Genomic DNA, 17,180 nt, shown 5'->3' on the forward strand with positions numbered 1-17,180 from the left:
TAATCAACTACAATCTCATCTTTCTCCTCCCTCCATTACTTAAATTTGACGCGGCAGTGCTGTTTTTCCTGAAACATCCACCAGCTCAAAATTGTGCAGAAAACTTCCTACAAAACCTGGGTGTCCTCACACAAAGCTGAACACTATGGTTATAGCCATGTAAAGCAACCAGTCACATTAGAAATGCAATTGTGTAATATTGTGTAATAAATGTCAGCATAACTTCTCCATACCATCTATCTATCTATCTATCTATCTATCTATCTATCTATCTATCTATCTATCTATCTATCTATCTATCTATCTATCATTAGATTAATTACTAGGCATTTATCTATACATAAACAGAGGCTTATCAAATGTATTTCATAAACGACCAAAAGCAGGTGGTATTAATATTTAAAAATGGTTTGAAAAACACACACACAGACGCATGCACAAACAAACTTGTATTTTTCTATTGTACTATTGCAATTCATTACGTCAATTCTCATTTAAGCGCATGTCCAGACAAGCAGGACAACATTTATGCACACTGACAAGTCCCTAATCTAATGCAACAAATTTCAGTTTTAATACAGCAGATACACAGCAACATACAGTAGATCAACTATAATTCTGGTCAACTGATCATAGTTAATTCAGATATTGACACCTAAGAGGTGGCACTATGTGGGCAGCCAAAAGGCAGGCTTTACATCTGCTGCAGACTGGGAGTAAGGTGGAGATTTCAGATTGCTGCACATGGTTGCTCATAATACTATTTTCTGAGTTCAGTTGATGAGTATCGTTAACCCATTTAACCGGTTCAGCACCGCAGTGTCGAAAACCTCATGCATCCGAGCAACGTTCACCTCCCATTCATTTGCCAATAACTTTATTGCTACTTATCACAATTAATTGATGTGTATCTTGTTTCTTCCGCCACTACTTAGGCTTTCTTTGGGTAGTACATTTTGCTAAGAATATTTTTTTTCTAAATCCAATTTAACAGGAAGATTAAGAACGAAATGAAAAAAATTCATTATTTCTCAGTTTTTGGCCATTATAGTTTGAAATTAATATACGCTACCGTAATTAAAACTCATGTATTTTATTTGCCCATCTGTCCCGGTTATTACACCGTTTAAATGATGTCCCTATCACAATTTATGGCTCCGATATTTTATTTAGAAGTAAAGGTGCATTTTTTCAATTTGCGTCCATCACTATTTATAAGCTTATAATTTAAAATAATATAATAACATACTCTCTTGACATGCATATTTAAAAAGTTCAGACCCTTGGGTAACTATTTATGTTTTTGTTTTTTTATTGTATTTTTTTTTAATAAAAAATGTATTTGGGTAATTTTTGGTGTGGGAGGGAAACAGCTAATTTTACATGTTAAATAATATAATTGTTTAATAAAAAAATGTATGTGGGTGCAGTTTACTATTTGGCCTCAAGGTGGCCACAGTCAAAGTCCTGGATGCGAACGATATCGCATCCAGGAACTAAAAAGAAAGTGGTGAAGTTTCCTGGGGGCAGAAATACCGCGCTCTCTGAATAGAAAGCGCCGGTATTTCTCTGGGGGACTTAGATTGGTGAATGGGAATTATATTATATTCCCATTCACTGATCGGGGGGCTAGCGGCAGGAGTGAGCGCGGGAGCAACAGAGCCTATCTGGACGAATAAGTTCGTCCAGATAGACCGAACTGGTTAAAATGTCCTGTGCCTGAGTGCTCGATGCACATGTGATGCATATGTCTGCAGGCAGTGGCGGCTCCAGTTTCAAATTTTGTTTTAAATTTGTTTTTGTTTTTTTGGAGGGTGGGGGGCACAAAGGGATCATGATGGCTTGCTGGTGGGATCCTTGGTGATCAAAATCATTGTTTATATGGTGAGCTTTAGATATTTTTTGCTTACTAGTTTAGCAATGATAGGGACCAAATGTTAATTCACAAACAGAACTCGTTTGGTGTTTGCGCAGAGCAGATTGTCCAAATGATGGTGCTATTAAAAAAGAAAAGTTACCTACACTGGACTAATTTGCTGGCATGCTTTAATCCTTACATGCTACAAAGCTGCTCATGTGTGGACAGTTCACAGACAAATCAGTTAACCTCCCTGGCGGTAAGCCCGTGCTGAGCACGGGCTATGCCGCCGGGAGGCACCGCTCAGGCCCCGCTGGGCCGATTTGCATAATTTTTTTTTGCTAGCTGCGTGCAGTGCCCGATCGCCGCCGCTACCCGCCAATCCGCCGCTATACGCGTCGCCGCAGCCGCCCCCCCCCCAGACCCCGTGCGCTGCCTGGCCAATCAGTGCCAGGCAGCGCCGTGGGGTGGATCGGAGTCCCCTTTGACGTCACGACGTCGATGACGTCATCCCGCCCCGTCGCCATGGCGACGAGGGAAGCCCTCCAGGAGATCCCGTTCTTTGAACGGGATCTCCTGATCTCCGATCGCCGGCGGCGATCGGAGGGGCTGGGGGGATGCCGCTGAGCAGCGGCTATCATGTAGCGAGACCTCGTCTCGCTACATGAAAAAAAAACCAAAAAAAAAACGTATTTGCTGCCCCCTGGCGGATTTTGCCAAACCGCCAGGAGGGTTAAGCCTCCAGCTTATGTCTCATGACTTTACAAGCAAGGGGAAGAGGGTGGAGAAACACTGTTACATATTTTAGTGGCTAAGCATTGCAAGATATTAGAACTTGCATTTTTACAGAAGCTCTAGTTTATCAGATTTAGAAAAGGTAGAGGTCTTTTTCTGCAAGGTGGCAGGGCTACATGCTGGAACCCAGCAGATCTGGTGCTCCAGTGAATCTTATTATACAGACAACATGCTTGGGCATTCACGTTGACAATGACAGGCCAGAATGGCTGACAGGGTATAGTGTCAGTTTCCTGGCCAGGAGCTTTTTGTTCCCAAAGGAGATGCCATCTTAACCATTTCAGCCCGCGGGGATTTTTCACCTTATGCATCGGAGCAATTTTCACCTACCATTCATTCGCTAATAACTTTATCACTACTTATCACAATTTATTGATCTAGATCTTGTTTTTTCCACCACTAATTGGGCTTTCTGTGAGTGGTACATTTTGCTAAGAGCCTCTTTACTCTAAATGCATTTTAACAGGATTAATAAGAAAAAAATGAAAAAAATTCATTATTTCTCAGTTTTCGGACATTATAGCTTTAAAATAATCCATGCTACCATAACTAAAACCTATGTATTTTATATGTCCGTAGGTCTCGGTTATTATACCATTTACATTTTGTCACATTTATCACAATGTATGGCGCCAATATTTTATTTGGAAATAAAGGTGCATGGTTTCCGTTTTGCGCCCATCACTATTTACAAGCTTATAATTTAAAAAATGTTTGTAGTATACCCCCTTCAAATGCATATTTAAGTTCAGACCCTTAGGTAACTATTGTATCATGGGCGTCCGCACATATGGCAAAACCGGGCATCTGCCCGAGCCTGGCCGCCCGCTGCCCCCCCCCCTCCTGGCCGCGTGCCCGTGCAGCCAGCAGGAGGGGAACAGCGCAGAGAAGAGAGAGAGCTATGGGCACAGTGGGGAAGGGCGGACGTCCCCCCCCCCCCTTCCCTCACCTTAGGGGGCTCTCTCTCCCTCGCTGTCCCCTCCGGAATGAAGTGTGCAGCGGCTGGCAGCGGGCGGAACTTACCTCCTCTCGCTCCTGCGCCGGAAATTCTGGTGCCGCACTCTGGTCTGGATCAGACCAGAGTAGCGGCTAATCCATCCGGCGCATGCGACGAGAGGAGGCAAGTTCCGCCCGCTGCCAGCCGCTGCACACTTCATTCCGGACTCCAGAGGGGAGAGCGAGAGAGGGAGGGAGAGCCCCCTAAGGTGAGTGCCCATAGCTCTCCCTCTTCTCTGCGCTGCTCCCCTCCTCCTGCACACATGGCCACTTTTTCTGGGGACATATCCCCCTGGCTACATATACTGGGACATATACCCCCTGCCTACATATACTGGGACATATACCCCCTGCCTACATATACTGGGACATATACCCCTGCCTACATATACTGGGACATATCCCCCTGGCTACATATAATGGGACATATACCCCTGCCTACATATACTGGGACATATACACCTGCCTACATATACTGGGACATATCCCCCTGGCTACATATACTGGGACATATCCCCCTGGCTACATATACTGGGACATATCCCCCTGGCTACATACACTGGGACATATACCCCCTGCCTACATATACTGGGACATATACCGCTGCCTACATATACTGGGACATATACCCCTGCCTACATATACTGGGACATATACCCCTGCCTACATATACTGGGACATATACCCCTGCCTACATATACTGGGACATATACCCCTGCCTACATATACTGGGACATATACCACTGCCTACATATACTGGGACATATACCCCTGGCTACATATACTGGGACATATACCCCCTGCCTACTTATACTGGGACATATACCCCCTGCCTACTTATACTGGGACATATACCGCTGCCTACTTATACTGGGACATATACCCCTGCCTACATATACTGGGACATATCCCCCCTGCCTACATATACTGGGACATATACCCCCCTGCCTACATATACTGGGACATATACCCCTGGCTACTTTTTCTGGGGACATATACCCCTGCCTACATATACTGGGACATATCCCCCTGGCTACACATACTGGGACATATACCCCCTGCCTACATATACTGGGACATATACCCCCTGCCTACATATACTGGGACATATACCCCCTGCCTACATATACTGGGACATATACCCCCTGCCTACATACACTGGGACATATCCCCCTGGCTACATATACTGGGACATATCCCCCTGCCTACATACACTGGGACATATCCCCCTGGCTACATATACTGGGACATATCCCCCTGGCTACATATACTGGGACATATCCCCCTGGCTACATATACTGGGACATATACCCCTGCCTACATATACTGGGACATATACCCCTGCCTACATATACTGGGGACATATACCCCTGCCTACATATACTGGGCACATATACCCCTGGCTACCTGTTCTGGGGACATCTCTACCCCTGGCTACCAGTTCTGGGGACATCTATACCGCTGGCCACCTATTCTGGGGACACCTATAGACCTGGGGCTACCTATTTTTGGGGAACCACTGCTGTCAGATTGAGTGTATTTTGGGGAACTGCTGCCAGGTGAGAGGTGTCCACATATTAAGGGGGCATTCTGCCTATTTATGTGAAAAGCTGTCTATTTATGTGCCTCATGACTGCTGAATTTGTCTTGTTGCGGGCCTCATGGTTACTGACTTTGTCTTGTTGGGGGCCTCATGATTTGTTGGGGGCCTCAAGATTGCTGAATTTGTCTTGTTGGGGGCCTCATGATTGCTGAATTTGTCTTGTTGGGGGGCCTCATGATTGCTGAATTTGTCTTGTTGGGGGCCTCATGATTGCTGAGTTGGTCATGTTGGGGGCCTCATGATTGCTGAATTTGTCTTGATGGGGGGGGGGGCCTCATGATTGCTGAATTTGTCTTGTTGGGGGTCACATGATTGCTAACTGCGAGACTATGGAAAAAGCTGAATCATCATCATATGAGACAATAGCATTAAACCTACTTTTTCCGCTTTTTAAAACAGAAAATGAAACTGGGAGGTTCTAAAAAAAATGAATAATTTTTTTCAGGAGTACGATGGATGAAATTGTTTATCTTCACAGTTTATTTTCAACTTAATTTTCCGTAATGTTCATGTATGAGTTAAAACGTTTGTATTTAGTTTAAATTGCTGTTGGCACTTTGTGATAGTAAAGTGACTTTGCAGTTTGGACACTCGACCTCCAAAAGGTTCGCCACCACTGTCCTAATCTAATGTCCCACCATTGCTTAGTTCATGTAAACTTGTCTCCACCCACGACCACACCCACATTCTGGTTCATGCCCACACCTATTTTTCGGCGCGGCGCGCTACGACACCATGACGTAGCTCCATTTTTTGGCGCGCGCACGACACCAACCCAAATTTGCGGCTTTTTGCCCCCCCCCCCCCCCCCTGGAAAATTTTCTGCGGACGCCCATGTATTGTATGTCTTTATTTTTTTTTTTATTGCATTTTTTTTTTCTCCATTAAAATTTTTATTTGGGGAATATTTTGGTGTGGGGCATAAACAGTAAATTTCTAATGTTGCTATATGTGTAAATTGTAAAGTAAAAAATGTGTAGATGTAGTTTTACTATTTGGCCACAAGATGGCCACCTTCATTTTTGTTTTCCCTCCATGTACTTCTCGCTAAGCGGAAATACAAGGGGGATGCGGACATTTTTCCGGGCAGAAGAGCCAAAGCCTCACGGGTGAGCGCTTCAGTTTTTCTGCGGGGGATAGGGATCGGTGATCGGGAACCATGTTCCCTTTCAATGATCCCGGGGCTACCGTGGGACACGGGGGCGCGCCCGCGATCGCACGCAGGAGAGCGCAGCAGAGCAGCCGCCCGGACGTGAGCTTCACGTCTGGGCGGCTGAAATGGTTAATATAGCTTTAACCTGCTGGGCGTTCTGATTCCCGCGGCCATGGGAGGGTTTTTTTCGCCTGAGTTTGTTTTTTACATCATGCAGCTAGCCTAGCGCTAGCTACATGATTCTCCCCTTGCTGGCCTTTCCCTCCAACCCTTCCAAACGCCGCCGGCGATCACGCCCATAAGGAAATCCCGTCCTGAACGGGATTTCCTTTAGGGCTTCCCCCATCGCCATGGCGACGAACGGAGTGATGTCATCGACGTCAAAGGGACTCCCGATCCACCCCAAAGCGCAGCCTGGTGGCGATTGGCCAGGCTCCGCACAGGGTCTGCGGGGGGGGGGGGCCTCTTTCGCGTCGGGTAGCGGCGGTCGGGGCAAACACGCAGCTAGCAAAGTGCTAGCTGCGTGTTTGAAAAAAAAATATCAAAATCGGCCCAGCGGGGCCTGATTGGTGACTTCTAGCGTCTCTGGACGAGCTCAGCTCGTCCAGAACGCTAGGGTGGTTAAGGACAACCTGAGGTGGATGTATGTTAATAGGACCCAGAGGATTGTCATGTGCACAATGACATGCCTCTGTGTCTGTCTATTGCCGCCGCTAGTCCCTCCGGCACTCTGCTGTCCCCCCTCAAAATATCGCCAGGCTAGCGACAATCTGCTTGTGGCTAGCCTGCTTTGTTTTCCTGGCAGCCCGTCGTTCTCCGCCTCCCTAGCATTCTCCAATCGGAAGCTAGGCCGCAACCCAGGAAGTACTCCTGGGTTCGTTAAGGTCATCTTACATAGCAATACAGTAAAATTGTGGCAGAGAGCCATTATAGCTAAAAATAAAACATGCTACCATAATTAAAACCCACACATTTTATTTGCCCTTTTGTCCCGTTTATTTTTCTGTGTAAATATATTATTTAAAAATATTGATGTAAATTTTCAGTTTTTTGGGTTTTTTTGTGTGTGTGTCCAGCCCATAATTACAAGCTCTTATGTAGTAAAGTAACAGGCATATACCCTCATAAAATACACATTAAAAAAGCTGAGTGCCTAAGGCAACTATGTATGTATTCTTTTTAAACTGTTTTGATGGGAGTGGGTCTTTTGGAAGTGGAAGAGATTCGTTGTATTCATTTTTGAATGTAAATGTAAGGTGTGCGTGTAATTTTATTTTTTGGCATTGCGATTGGGTAGAGGGAACACATCGGTGGCGAGAGCGAGCGATGCATTAAAACTTCCAGGAGCAGTTAAGAGGCTCCAACAGGACGTTTTAATGCAGGGGTCATCTGGTAGTGGTTAATCTTATGTTTTTAGCTTTTAAACACAAAATAAGATTGTTGTATTCTAGTAATGTCCTATTTAGGCTCCTTTTACACTATGGCGCTGCAGTGAGTTGTTTTACTGAAAGTGGCCCCTGAGCCAATGAAAGTCTAGGGAGACCTTCACACTTACGCGATGCGATATTCTGGGTCAGAGGAAGTTCGTCAGGTAGCTGCCACAAAGTCATCAGTGCATTACCACCTAATCCGTGCCTACCACATTGATTATGCAGTAAATGTAAGTCTGTGGCAACGCAGTACGTGTGAACGGCAGATTGCAGTGCGGCGAGCATGTACAGACCGACAGGAGTCCCAGTTATGTACTACCTGTCTAGCAGGGAGTACATCACTGAGCGGGGTGAGCCTATGCATATGACCCTGTCGGCGCACTCTGTCGCAGGGTCATAGGAGTACGGATTTGTGTGGTGATTCCGCGGCAGGCTTCGCTGCAATGGGATCACCGCTCAAATAAGGATGGAGCCTTAACGTGTACCCGAGGCGATATGTGACATGATAAGATAAACATGTGTATATACAATACAAAACATCAAAATCCAGGCTGATTTACTTTGCCTGAAAGAGTTTATTTCTAGGCATGGAAGTGACAGCTTCTGTCTTGTGGGTACCTTGTCAGGAATATAGTAAACATCACTAATAAGCAAATTACAGCCATAAATGTGTACCTGGCAGATAACAACTTCTGAGGCCGGGGAGAGATAGGACAAGGTCAATAGTTCATGTCTTTTCACTCTGGGACACTTAATAGCCTCCCACTAATTAGAGACAGTAAAACTTTCAACCTACTTTGTAAAACTTTAAAAATAAAGAAAGCCATGGGATACTTAAAAAAAGTAATTTTTAGGAGCAGGAGGATAAATATAATTGTTCATCTTATCAGTTTATTTTCACCTTGGGTTCACTTTAAGAGTAAAACTATTCATAAAATATGTTGTGTTCTCCCCAGGTACTTTTAGCCGGGTGCTCCCCCGGCTAGTTTTGGTGAGCACCTGGCTGTCATCTGCTCACCTCCCCCCATCCTCTTCCTATGCTGTAAGCAGAGTTGTACCGAGAAGCACTGCCCTTGCATTCCCCCTCATCCCATCCCATCCCATCCGGCTACTTTTTCATGCCACCTGGCTTGAAAAAAATGATGTGGAGAACACTGATGTTTACCTTATCAATTAATTTTTAGTTCAAGTTTGCTTTAATAGCACATTACCTTATGACCTTAGACGCAGTTCCTAAGCACTACTACTGATTCCTTTTGACTTATTAATCTTATTCCACTCCAAGATTACATCTTCAGCAAACTCCAGATTCCAGAAAAGACAATTTCTCACATGATTGATATAATTAAAAGATAAAATTGACAAAGATGCATCAGGACCCATACAAAGCTATTACAAAACAATGCATGCATGTCTCACAATTCCTAAATGCAATCCACTAAAATTAAGATTTTAGGCCAAACAACACAAACTATTCATCAGTGTTATATTATACCCTTGATGAAGGGTGAACATCAGGATACACAAGTGGCCCTTATGTCACTATTTCTGAGGACTGAACAATGCTTTCTTCACTCCTTTCCATCCCTCTGCACTTGCCCCTCCCCCTCATGTACTTATTGTATTTACCAGCTTTGAAACATTATTATTATTTAGTATTTATATAGCGCCGACGTCTTCCGCAACACTCATAGCATATATTGTCTTGTCACTAACTGTCCCTCAGAGGAGCTCACAATCTAGTCCCTACCATAGTCGTATGTGCTATGTGTATGTATCGTGTAGTGTATGTGTTGTAGTCTAGGGACAATTTTAGGGGGAAGCCAATTAACTTATCTGTATGTTTTTAGGGTGTGGGGGGAAACCGGAGTGCCCGGAGGAACCCCACACAGACACGGGGAGGACATACAGACTCCTTGTAGATGTTGACCTGGCTGGGATTCGAACCAGGAACCCAGCGCTGCAAGGCGAAAGCGCTAACCACTACGCCACTGTGCTGCCCATGCAATGTTTATGTTTTTAGTAATTGTTCTTTAAGTATGTGCTAATTTGTTAAAGGACCACTATCACGAAAATAGCAAAATTCCAAGTACATTTAAACATATAGAAATAAGAAGTACATTTCTCCTAGAGTAAAATGTGTCATACATTACTTTTCTCATATTTTGTTTGACTTAAGCTGGCCGCTAATGGTCCAATTTCTAGCGAAGAATCGTTCGAGCGATCAGAAATTCTGATCGGATTGGTTGTAAATAATCTCCATTGGTGGACACAATCGATTATGAACGAATGAAAAAAATGTCGCCCGAATGAATTTTCGTCAAACGAAAATTTGGATTTTCTTGGTGGTCGTGATGGATAGGAAGCAATGACTGGTTAGTTGATGGTGTAGTTAACGATTTTTCGTCCGATCAGAATTTCTGATCGCTCAAACGATTTTTCGCTAGAAATTGGACCGTTAGTGGCCAGCTTTACAGTAGGTAGTAGAAATCTGACAGATCCAACATGTTTTGGACCAGCTCACCTCCGCATGTGGGGTTCTCAGGGTTTTCTTTATTTTCAAAAGCACTTATTGAATGGCAGTTGCTCCATCCAACTGCCAAAAAAAAGAGCAAGCATATATAGCTGGCTAACAACCTACCTAATAAAACACGCATCTCTGCGTCCCACGTCCGTGTGTGTGTGCGTGTGTCCGTTCTTTGCGCTACTGCGCATGTGTCGCACGGACAGCCTTGGGACAGGGATCAGGACGGGCCAGGGGGATGGCCGGACTTGTGCACGCACAAGCGCGCTGTGCGGCGGACACAGGGGAGGGAGGAGAGGTTCCGACACAGACCTAGAGCTAGTTTTTAAACAGGCTTAGGTCTACTAGTATGTGTATAAATCCTTTTCATGCTTTGTCTTTATAAAGAATAAAGGCCATGCTGAGAATCCCACATGAAGAGATGAGTTGGTCCAAAACCTGTCGGTTCTGTCAGATTTCTATTATCTACTGAAAGTGACAGCAACATGGGAGAAAAGTAATTTATGGTTCATTTTACTATTTAAGAAACTTACTTCTTCTGTGTTATGTTACTGCTTATGTGTTATATGTTTACATGTATTTTAAATGTTACACTTTTTTTGCCATAGTGGTCCTTTAAATAATCACATAATTTTCAGTTAAATTTATGACCTATCCCGTGGATTCGCCCTGTTCTGCATACGCTAAAGTTCCTTGACTCTATCCGAACTCTTTTTAGACACAGACAAGACACAGATCATTTATATCACGCTTTTCTCCTTGCGGACTCAAAGCACCAGAGCTGCAGCCACAAGGACGCGCTCTATAGGCAGTAGCAGTGTTAGGGAGTCTTGCCCAAAGTCTCCTACTAAATAGGTGCTGGTTTACTGAACAGGCAGAGCCGAGACTCAAACCCTGGTCTCCTGTGTCAGAGGCAGAGCCCTTAATCAGTACACTATCCAGCCACAAGGCCCCATTCACACTTGCAAAACACAAAACGCTAGCGCTTTTGCTAGCGTTTTGCTCTGGCGATTAAGGTGAAAAAAAATAGCCATTCACACTCGGCGATTTTTCGCGATTGCGATTAGCGCTTCTACAGCACTAAACAAGATCGCTGGGAAATCACCTGAAAATGGTGCAGGATACAAATTTGCTTTTGCCGATTTGCGTTAATCGCCGGTGATTAAGGCAAATTGCCCAAGTGAGAACGGGCCCATAGGGTATTATGGCATGAGCGCTTTAAAAAGCGCTAGCGCTTGAGCTTTTTGCCAAAATCGCCGGCAACACGCTCAGATGTGAACGGGGCCTTAATGTTTTAGATAATCACTGTCATCTCTGCTACAATCCCAGCTTTGTTTTCATCATTGCTGCCTTAATGATCATCACTCCCTGAAGCTTCCCTTTAATTTGCATCATCCCGTATGCTACATTACTGGAAATACTGGTAGGCCTTATAACTTTAGGGTTAATGAGTGTTTGTAGTTTCTTTAACAAATGAAATAAAAAGCATAGGCTTAACTATAGATATTAATCCCAAACTTTAACAGTATCATTCATAATGGCAGTCACTAGCTTGGGAGGACAATAAGATGCAGCTTTCTAAGTGGTAGTTCCTTGGTTAGCTGCCAAAAGCAGACAATATTTTCATATCGATTTAAAACTGCTGAGCCTTGGTAGTGATGAAATACCTTGTATGTTTAGCTCTTTTAACCAAAATAAAGAATACAATAGTACATTAAAACAGAAGAATTAGAGCCTGAGCCGCAGGTAAAGTAAACTGAGAAGCCCGTTTCTGGGACAAAGGATTTATGTACCCACTCCATAGCTCTGATTTTACCTCAGAATACAAAGGCCAGTGGCGTACCTAGGGCATTTGGCACCCGGTGCTGGGTATTATAACACCCCCCCCAAAAAAAGGAAGTGGCGCGCTTAGTGGCATACAAACCATGCCACGGTGGGCAATGCCAGGTATAGGTGCCCCCTATATAGGTAATATAGTTGCCCCAGCATATGTAATAACGTCGCCCCCAGTATAGGCAGCTAGTTGCCCCCAGTGAAGGTAGTATAGTTGCCCCAATATAGCTGCCACCAGTATCGCTAGTATAATTGCCCCAAGGATAGGCAGCATCGCTGCTGCCCCCAATGTAGGTAGTGCTTCTGCCCCCAGTGTAGCTAGTATAGTGGCCCCCAGTCTAGCTACCCCCAAGATAGGTAGCATAATGGCCCCCCAGTGTAAGTAGTATAGCTGCCCCCAGTGGAGCCAGTATAGTTGCCCCCAGTATAGCTAGTATAGTGGCCCCCAGTTTAGGTAGTATAGTGGCCCCAGTTTAGCTACTATAGTGGCCCCCAGTGTAGGTAGTATAGTGGGTCCAAGGTAGCTAGTAAAGTTGCTACTAGTGTAGCTAGTATAGTGACCCCCCGTATAGCTGCCCCCAATATAGGTAGTATAGTGGCCCCCAGTGTAGCTAGTATAGTGGCCCCCTGCATAGCTGCCCCCAGTGTAGGTAGTATAGTGGCCCCCATAGTGGCTCCCAGTGTAGCTAGTATAGTGGCCCTCAGTGTAGCTAGTATAGTGCCCCCCCCAGTGCAGCTAGTATAGTGGCTCCCCCAGTGTAGCTAGTATAGTGGCCCCCCAGTGTAAGTAGTATAGTGGCTCCCCCAGTGTAGCTAGTATAGTGGTCCCCCAGTGTAAGTAGTATAGTGGCCCCCCAGTGTAGCTAGTATAGTGCCCCTCCAGTGTAGGTAGTAGAGTGGCCCCATTGTAGCTAGTATAGTGCCCCCCAGTGTAGGTAGTATAGTGCCCCCCACCAGTGTAGGTAGTATAGTGCCCCCCATTGTAGCTAGTATAGTGGCCCCAAGTGTAGCTAGTATAGTGGCCCCAAGTGTAGCTAGTATAGTGGCGCCCATTGTAGCTAGTATAGTGGCTCCCCCAGTGTAGCTAGTATAGTGGCCCCCCCAGTGTAGCTAGTATAGTGGCCCCCCCAGTGTAGCTAGTATAGTGGCCCCCATTGTAGCTAGTATAGTGGCCCCCCAGTGTAGCTAGTATAGTGCCCTTCCCCCCAGTGTAGCTAGTATAGTGGCCTCCCCCCCAGTGTAGCTAGTATAGTGGCCTCCCCTCCAGTATAGCTAGAAGGAGGGGTGACAGGGACAGCGGCGGGGAGGGGGGACAGATCCCCCCCCCCCCTCTCACCTGGGTCCCCTCCTTCTGCCTCTCTTCCCCTCCAAAATGACAGCGGGGGCAGCGGGCAGCAAACAGGCAGGGCGGGCAGGCGGAGAATACTCACTTCACTTCCGCGTATCAGCCGCTGGAACGCTGCGTCGCCGTCACGTGCCTCTTCTGTGCCTCCAATGCCGTGACTAGCATTGGAGGCGCAGAAGAGGCACGTGACGGCAACGCAGCATTCCAGCAGCTGGAAAGCGGAAGTGAAGTGAGTATTCCCCGCCCGCCTGGCCGCCCTGCCTGTTTGCTGCCCGCTGTCATTTTGGAGGGGGAAGAGAGGCAGAAGGAGGGGACCCAGGTGAGGGAGGGGGGGGGGGGGGGCGGATCTGTCCCCCCTCCTTCTAGCACTGCTCTTCCCCTCCTGCTCTGCAAGACTGCAACTATGGCGGGGTCGTGGCGACACCCCCCTGGCTGTCAGTCACCCGGGGCGCCCCCAGCATAGGTAGCTAGCACAGCTGCCCCTAGTATAGGCAGCTAGTTGCCCCCAGTGAAGGTAGTATAGTTGCCCCAATATAGCTGCCACCAGTATCGCTAGTATAGTTGCCCCCAGGATAGGCAGCATCGCTGCTGCCCCCAATGTAGGTAGTGCTTCTGCCCCCAGTGTAGCTAGTATAATGGCCCCCAGTCTAGCTACCCCCAAGATAGGTAGTATAATGGCCCCCCAGTGTAAGTAGTATAGCTGGCCCCAGTGGAGCCAGTATAGTTGCTCCCAGTATAGCTAGTATAGTGGCCCCCAGTTTAGGTAGTATAGTCGCCCCAGTTTAGCTACTATAGTGGCCCCTAGTGCAGCTAGTATAGTGGCCCCCAGTATAGCTAGTATAGTGACCCCCCGTATAGCTGCCCCCAGTATAGGTAGTATAGTGGCCCCCATAGTGGCTCCCAGTGTAGCTAGTATAGTGGGCCCCATTGTAGCTAGTATAGTGCCCCCCCCCTAGTGTAGCTAGTATAGTGACCCCCAGTGTAGCTAGTATAGTGGCCCCCTGCATAGCTGCCCCCAGTGTAGGTAGTATAGTGGCCCCCAGAGTAGGTAGTATAGTGGCCCCCAGAGTAGCTAGTATAGTGGCCCCCAGTGTAGCTAGTATAGTGCCCCCCCCCCAGTGCAGCTAGTATAGTGGCTCCCCCAGTGTAGCTAGTATAGTGACCCCCAGTGTAGGTAGTGTAGTGGCCCCCCAGTGTAGCTAGTATAGTGCCCCCCCAGTGTAGGTAGTATAGTGGTCCCATTGTAGCTAGTATAGTGCCCCCCAGTGTAGGTAGTATAGTGCCCCCCATTGTAGATAGTACAGTGCCCCCCACCAGTGTAGGTAGTATAGTGCCCCCCATTGTAGCTAGTATAGTGGCCCCCCAGTGTAGCTAGTATAGTGCCCCCCCCCCAGTGTAGGCAGTATAGTGCCCCCCATTGTAGCTAGTACAGTGCCCCCCACCAGTGTAGCTAGTATAGTGCCCCCCCAGTGTAGCTAGTATAGTGGCCCCCATTGTAGCTAGCATAGTGCCCCCCCAGTGTAGCTAGTATAGTGCCCTCCCCCAGTATAGCTAGTATAGTGCCCCCCCCCCCCCAGTATAGCTAGAAGGAGGGGTGACAGGGACAGCGGCGGGGAGGGGGGACAGTTCCCCCCCCCTCCCTCACCTGGGTCCCCTCCTTCTGCCTCTCTTTCCCTCCAAAATGACAGCGGGGGCAGCAAACAGGCAGGGCGGGCAGGCGGAGAATACTCACTTCACTTCTGCGTATCAGCCGCTGGAACGCTGCGTCGCCGTCACGTGTCTCTTCTGTGCCTCCAATGCCGTGACCAGCATTGGAGGCGCAGAAGAGGCACGTGATGGCAACGCAGCATTCCAGCAGCTGGAAAGCGGAAGTGAAGTGAATATTCTCCGCCCGCCTGGCCGCCCTGTCTGTTTGCTGCCCGCTGTCATTTTGGAGGGGGAAGAGAGGCAGAAGGAGGGGACCCAGGTGAGGGAGGGGGGGATCTGTCCCCCCTCCTTCTAGCACTGCTCTTCCCCTCCTGCTCTGCAAGACTGCAACTATGGGAGGTCGTGGCGACACCCCCCTGGCTGTCAGTCACCTGGGGCCCTGCGCCAAATGGTAGGAACGCCACTGACAAAGGCTAAGATTGAAATTTGGCAAACAATCCAGCAGCACTTACTAATACTTGCAAATTATAGTCTAAAAATATAGTTCGAGAAAATAGAACTCAATGACATTTTAAAGGGAACCTAAACTGAGAAGGACATTTATTTTTCCTTTTAAAATAATACCAGTTGCCTGACTCTCCTGCTAATCCTGTGTCTATCATACTTTTAGCCACAGCCCATCAACAAGCATGCAGATCAGGTGCTCTGACTGAAGTCAGACTGGATTAGCTGCATGCTTGTTTCAGGTGTGTGATTCGGCCACTGTTGCAGCAAAGAGATAAGCAGGACTACCAGGCACCTGGTGTTGTTTAAAAGGAAACATCCATATCCTTCTCAGTTTAGGTCCCCTTTAAGATGAAAAATGTGTAAAAGATTCCATTAAAAGTAGATAGAATTGGTACAGCAGATGATGTGGCATGAAAAAGTGACAGTTGTTTTCTTACCTTGTTGAAGTCTTCATAAGTTGCCCTCATTTCCTTCCAAGTCTTGTTTAACAGCTGAATGCAGATGCAAAAAAATTCCTCAAATGCTCGATCATGTGTGAAAAACATAGGATGAAAATCATTGCAGGTTTCACTGGCTATGTGAAAAAGAAAGAAAAAAACAAGTTAGTTTAACATTGCACCATTACATAGACAAAGCTTTTAAAGGCTCTTGTCTTTATAGAGAGAACATTGATGAAAGCATTAAATTTGTACCCAAAAATTCTTTAGAATCAGCGTTAAATGAAAATATAACTGCACGGTTTCCAAATTCATCTCTCTCATTTATCTATGCATGGGATAATTTGCATTGCCTAAGTAACAGTAACCAAAAAAAACTGGAAAAAGGGTAAGGTGTTACCCATGCAAGTTAACAATAAAAAAATAATGCCTTCTGGGGTAGATGTACGTTTATCTGAGGGTAGAAGAAGAAAGTACAAAGCAAAACAATATATTACTGAAATAATGGTGGAATGCCTATCATTACCTAACCTACTAAAATGTCATAGAGCAGTTTAAATAGCCAAACTAACACAAATAAAAGTGGAAGCCATAGCTCCCATATGGGTGGAAATAGAACAAATTTTGACCACTCCCCCTAAGAGATCTCGATATGGAGGGAGAATTTGAATCATAAACTAATACAACTAAAATCTGTAATAAATTAAAAGGACAGAAAAATAGTAAAATTTTAAACACATATCCTATATAAAAAGCAGATTTAAAAAGCTGACAGGTCTCACAGAATTTGGACTAATCCATCTCCTCATGGGGAGTTCTCAGGGTTTTCTTTATTTGCAAAAGCACTTACTGAATAGCCTTTGCTCAGTCTTACTGAGAAAACAGTGTGCAAACCAGTAGGGTGCCTGGCTGGTATCTTTGTATAAATCCTTTCCAGGGAGGGCTTTTGGAAAGAATAATTTAAGGAAATGCTGAGAATCTCTCATGAGGAAATTGACTTTTCTTAAACCTGTCATCCATCATCTTTTATGCCTACTGTCAGAGCCGGATTA

At 46.1% G+C, this 17,180-nt stretch overlaps 1 protein-coding gene across 6 annotated transcripts in view; it reads right to left on the minus strand.

Moving 5' to 3' along the window:
* Positions 1 to 17,180, minus strand: part of ELMO1 (engulfment and cell motility 1) — an 818,731-nt gene that overhangs the window by 253,213 nt on the left and 548,338 nt on the right. For 5 of the 6 annotated variants that reach the window (XM_068236401.1, XM_068236400.1, XM_068236402.1 and 2 more), the window contains one exon: positions 16,129 to 16,265. In XM_068236401.1, the coding sequence (XP_068092502.1) occupies positions 16,129 to 16,265 (137 nt within the window). Of the gene's footprint in view, positions 1 to 10,359; positions 10,435 to 16,128; positions 16,266 to 17,180 lie in introns of those variants that run through there. The other variant, XM_068236407.1, reaches the window with a different exon arrangement.

Source organism: Hyperolius riggenbachi, chromosome 5, assembly GCF_040937935.1.
Source record: "Hyperolius riggenbachi isolate aHypRig1 chromosome 5, aHypRig1.pri, whole genome shotgun sequence".
NCBI classification, from domain to species: Eukaryota; Metazoa; Chordata; class Amphibia; order Anura; family Hyperoliidae; genus Hyperolius; species Hyperolius riggenbachi.